The 5,000-nt window shown below is 42.3% G+C and overlaps 1 protein-coding gene across 2 annotated transcripts in view; it reads left to right on the top strand.

Annotated features, from left to right (window-relative positions):
• Positions 1–5,000, top strand: part of def6b (DEF6 guanine nucleotide exchange factor b) — an 11,366-nt gene that overhangs the window by 370 nt on the left and 5,996 nt on the right. For both annotated transcript variants that reach the window (XM_062546132.1, XM_062546131.1), the window contains exons 2-7: positions 2,007–2,147; positions 2,471–2,656; positions 3,210–3,434; positions 3,672–3,818; positions 4,170–4,278; positions 4,729–5,000. The exon at positions 4,729–5,000 is cut by the window's right edge and continues 27 nt beyond it. In XM_062546132.1, coding sequence (XP_062402116.1) covers positions 2,007–2,147; positions 2,471–2,656; positions 3,210–3,434; positions 3,672–3,818; positions 4,170–4,278; positions 4,729–5,000 — 1,080 coding nt within the window. The remainder of the gene's footprint in view (positions 1–2,006; positions 2,148–2,470; positions 2,657–3,209; positions 3,435–3,671; positions 3,819–4,169; positions 4,279–4,728) is intronic.

Here is a 5,000-nt window from a genome sequence, read left to right as displayed (position 1 = left end):
GACGCCACACCTGGGAGAGATTTTTAAATGAAAGGCAAAATGGCCATTAATGACGTTATTTCAGCTGTTGCTGTTTATTGTGGGTATTGCATTATTTTAGCCTACAATGGAGCCTAGTAGGCTAATGGAATTGTTTGAAATTCATTAGATAGGTTGAAAGCAAGAATATATTTTCATTTTACTACTCCTTGGTAGGCTACATATTCATGGCATAGATCTTCTCACACATCTTGCTTTTTCGGTCTTGTTATTATTTGAAAGTTGTGGTGCACTGCTGTTACTACATGTTGATGTGATCTGTGATGTGACAGGATGCAAAACCAGGTCTTACGGAAGACATGAAACTGAAACTGGGAGTGCATCAAACAAAAAAGTTAAAGCATAATGGTGATGTTCAGCCAGTACACTTGCTTGTTGTTTGTATTAAGAAATATCAGAACATGGCAGAAAATTAGTTATGAATGCGTTCCAGACTTATTAAGCAGATAACAAACCATTGAGAAATCCTTTGTCCAAAGAAACAAAATTGGGCAATAGTGGCCTCTTATGTAAGTTTAATAAGTAAGTTGTCATAAACTCTAAATTTATGTAAGCACATTACAATCACATAAGATCATTGTATGGAAGAATGGAACAAAAAATATTTGTTTGTGTGCTTGCCTTTCGATTAAGTACGGCATGTTTTCATGTGGGTGCGCCAGAGTAGGCACCTAGTAGAGTGTAAGAGAATGTGTGTGTGTGTGTGTGCGTGTGTGTGTGTGTGTGTGTGTGCGTGCGTGCGTGCGTGCGTGCGTGCGTGCGTGTCTGTCTGTCTGTCTGTCTGTCTGTCTGTCTGTCTGTCTGTCTGTCTGTCATGTATGTGTATACTTGTGTCTCTGTGTGCTTGTGTGTGTGTGTGTGTGTGTGTGTGTGTGTGTGTGTGTGTGTGTGTGTGTGTGTGTGTGTGACTGTGTGTGTGTGTGTGACTGTGTGTGTGTGTGTGTGTGTGTCTGTGTTGGTCGCAGGTTACTAGGGGCTCACACACACAGAGATCTGGGCCAGTGACTGAAAGGCTTATCCCTGTCACACTGTGGGGCTTGTGAGTCAGGCCAGACCTCCTGAACCCTCCATCAAAGAGGCCTTGTTCCACACACAGATCCTGATCCCCGCACGATCCTGTCACGCACTGCAAAGGCGTCACCAAGACTTGAGTCATGGCTATGAGACAAACTTTAGATAGCCATCTAAGTAAACCGTTGCACAAAGCTGTTTGGTCTTAAGTTGGACTATGCAGCAACAAATTCTATGTAAAGTAAGGCACTCAACAAAAAAACATGGCCGCCATCACCTCATAATGTCTTAGACATAAGTTAGTTTCAGGGCAAGGTGTCTAATTTTTATGACCCAAAATGACGCTGTCTTTATTTTTGTGAAACTGTCTAACTTGTATAGAAATATATGCACAAAATTAAGACCCGCTTAACACCACAGACCAGTCTAAAATAGCTTTGTGAAACTGGCTCCATGTGTATTTGCATAATAGCCAGCCGCCATATATTATAAATAGTATTGGTTTCTGAAACAATTTGCAACCACTAGTGGGCTGGTTTGAACTTGGCTGTGGTATGTTTAAACAAAACCTTCATTGTGTGTTTTTTGGGTTACTGGAATATATGGCACATCTCAGAGTAAAGGATTACCCTCTCCCTCTGTGTGGAGAAGACTTATTCAAGTGCTTTGTGCAAAATACATTATTTATGGAATATCTGAAATTATGAACTATGAATTGAAGTTCATGTTTTTAACACCTACTGATGTGAGTGTTTCATTAGTTGAGGCAGTTTTATTTGTTTGATGTTAGTTTCTTTCATAACATTATGTTTATATTTTCAAATCTGACCAATTTTAAAACTTGGATGTTACGTAATGAGTTATGTTTTAATATATTACTGCTTTGTTTTATGTTTGTAAAGGCGTGTTAATAGTAATACCATGGTGGCGTGTCTGCATTATGTGTGTTGTTCCAGGTCCTTTCCCACAACCTGTGCACGGCCCTGTGCATCACCCATGACAAGCATGCTCTGGAACAGCACTTCAGGGACGATGACGACGGGCCTGTCTCAAGTCAAGGCTACATGCCCTACCTCAACACCTACATCCTCGACAAGGTACTCTAAAACACATGTATAGCATCCACCCCTGTAAACTACAACTGTACTGGAGAGTTTGTCAGCCGTTTAGAGATCATTGGTATAATTGGTATCATCAGCATAACTCTGACATACAATGTGATCAGATTGTTAACTTAGTCATAGAAATAACAATGGAAAAGTAGATACAGCAAAATTAGTGAGGTAAAACTAGACTTGTGAAGACTTTAATGTTAGTGCTGTGTCATTTTTTGCTTTATCAATGTCATTAATGCAGGTCATTATATTATTATCATTACTTGTGTGTGCATCATATAACAAATCACTCTGTTTGATTTTAGGCTGTGGAAGGGACATTCAAGAAGGAGGAGGTCGACAGGCTCTGCTGGACTCTTTGCTCCACAAAGAACTACCACCCTGAGAGACATGGCTCCAGCGCTTTATCGAAGAATGATGCCTTCCACCTCTGGTGCCTATTTAACTTCCTGTCTGAGGACAAGTACCCTCTGGTTTTGGTCCCTGAGGAGGTAAGTGAGCTGGGGAAAGATTGGAGTCAACAATAAAGCTCTCTTTGCATAATCTACAACAGGGCAAATCTACCGATGAAGGAATTGTTACCAAAAATAGGCTACCTCAAATGACCATGTTGTTTACTGTACTGTAGGTCATCTTAAGGGGGGGTACACACATAAAGATAATCAGGCTGATTTTGCCCCGATTTCCCCCCTTCCGAACAAAGAGAGAAAATGGCTTATTATCTAAAGCTCTTAAGATTATTTTATGAGATTCTCTTGGAGTGTGTGGTGTGTTTAAGAGTCAAAATTCTCCCGACAATAGCCTTTATGACACGACGGAAAACGTTCGGCGCCGATAATCTTAAATATTAAACATGTTCAATATTTGCGACTGGAAATCCTGTAGTGTGTGGGTAGATTTTTCATTGTCATATGTGGGTTCTCTCACAGATATATATATTTTTTATATTTAAAATCTTTATGTGTGTACCCCCCTTTAGGTACTGTATATAATTATTGTTATGCATTGGTGTGGCCATGGTAACATACGACCCGTACTATTCAGGTGGAGTACCTGATAAAGAAGATCTGCTCGGCTATGAGCGTGGAGCTGAGCTGTGTCGACATCGAGGACTTCATTTCCCAGAACGACATGCAGAGTGGCGTCAGTGTGTGGGCCTTCCTGGATCTGATGAATTCTGGAGTTGTCACAAGAGGCGTTGATAGAGAATCCATTACCATGGCAATTGAAGAAGTCTATGGCGAGATAGTGGGCAATACTTTGAAAGAGGTACTTCATTGTTAATCAGTCAATCCCATGCTTTAAGGTTTCATCCTAGGTTCCTTAATTGTGTTTTTGATTCTAGATTTGGGATTTCCCTGGCGTCCATGTGATTCCTCAAGGGTTATACTGATTTTACAGTATATGTGCACATAGATCCATGTATAGACCTGATTATGTGTGAATGCCTCTACAGTATGTGTCCATGAATGTCTGTATGTATGTGCGTACATATGTGTTTCCCAGGGATACTTGTGGAAGAAGGGCCATCTGCGTCGAAACTGGACAGAGCGATGGTTTTCTCTGAAGGTGAGCTCACTGGCCTACTACACCAGTGAGGACCGCAAAGAGTGTAAAGGTGTCATCGAGCTGGACCAAAACTGCTGTGTAGAGGTACTTTCATGAGACATTACATGATTATAACATTATGATAAAACATCCCTTAGGGGATTGTGTGAAGTTTCCATGGATTGATTGATGATTCCTTTATTGTTACACCTCATTATGAAGAAAGCAAACACTTTTGGACAAATCCCGCAAATGTCATCAGTGAATTAAATCAGCTTGATTGATTTGGTAAATGCATAATTGTACAATTTAGATTAGATTAGATTCAACTTTTTTGTTATTGTGCTGAGTACAAGTTCAAAGACAACGAAATGCAGTTTGAAAAGGTTTATGCATAATTTCATTGTAGCTCTACATTTGTCATTCTTTCATTTTGAGAGTTCTCTTCACTGGCAGGTGCTGCCAGACAGGGAAGGGAAAAGGTGTATGTTTTGTGTCAAGACACTCTCCAAAACCTATGAGATGAGCGCACCTGACACCAAACAGAGGCAAGAGTGGACCACAGGTAAATAAATACATGCCTATATAACAATGCCCTTATACATTGGGATACCTTCCATTCTTAACTGTTATCTACCATATAGATTTTTGATACTTCTGGAAACCTCTTTATTACTCTGGAACATCTGCCTCTGCTTGTTGTCTCTTTAAATCCGTCTATCCATGTGCTTTTGTTTATCCTTTCACACTTACACTCTCTCTCCTATTATCACTTTTCCCTTCATTTTAACTTCTGTTTTTTCCTGTCTCTCACTGTTTCCTCTTTTTTCCCTCCTGTCTCACTCTCTCTCTTCCTCTGCCTGTCTCACTGTCTCTTCCTCTGCCTGTCTTGCTGTCTCTTCCTCTGCCTGTCTCGCTGTCTCTTCCTCTGCCTGCCTCACTGTCCCTTCCTCTGCCTGTCTCGCTGTCTCTTCCTCTGCCTGTCTTTCTCTCTCTCACTCTCTGCCCCCTCCAGCCATCCAGACAGCCATCCGTCTGTGCGTGGAGGGGAAGGCCTCCCTGCACCGGGAGCTGAAACTGCGGCGGCGTGAGCAGCGCGAGGAACGCGAGAGGAGACGCGTGTCCAAAGAGGAGGAGCTGCGGCGCCTGCGTCTCCTCCAGGATGAGCGGGAGCAGCGGCTGGTGGAGCTGGAGCTCCTGCAGGAGGCGCAGCGGCAGGCCCAGGCCACGCAGGAGCAGGAGGAGCAGAAGAGGCGCCTGCAGCACGAGCAGCTGCAGAAGGCACTG

This window comes from Sardina pilchardus, chromosome 9 (genome assembly GCF_963854185.1).
Source record: "Sardina pilchardus chromosome 9, fSarPil1.1, whole genome shotgun sequence".
Lineage (NCBI taxonomy): Eukaryota > Metazoa > Chordata > Actinopteri > Clupeiformes > Clupeidae > Sardina > Sardina pilchardus.
This window is presented reverse-complemented; position numbering and strand designations above follow the sequence as displayed.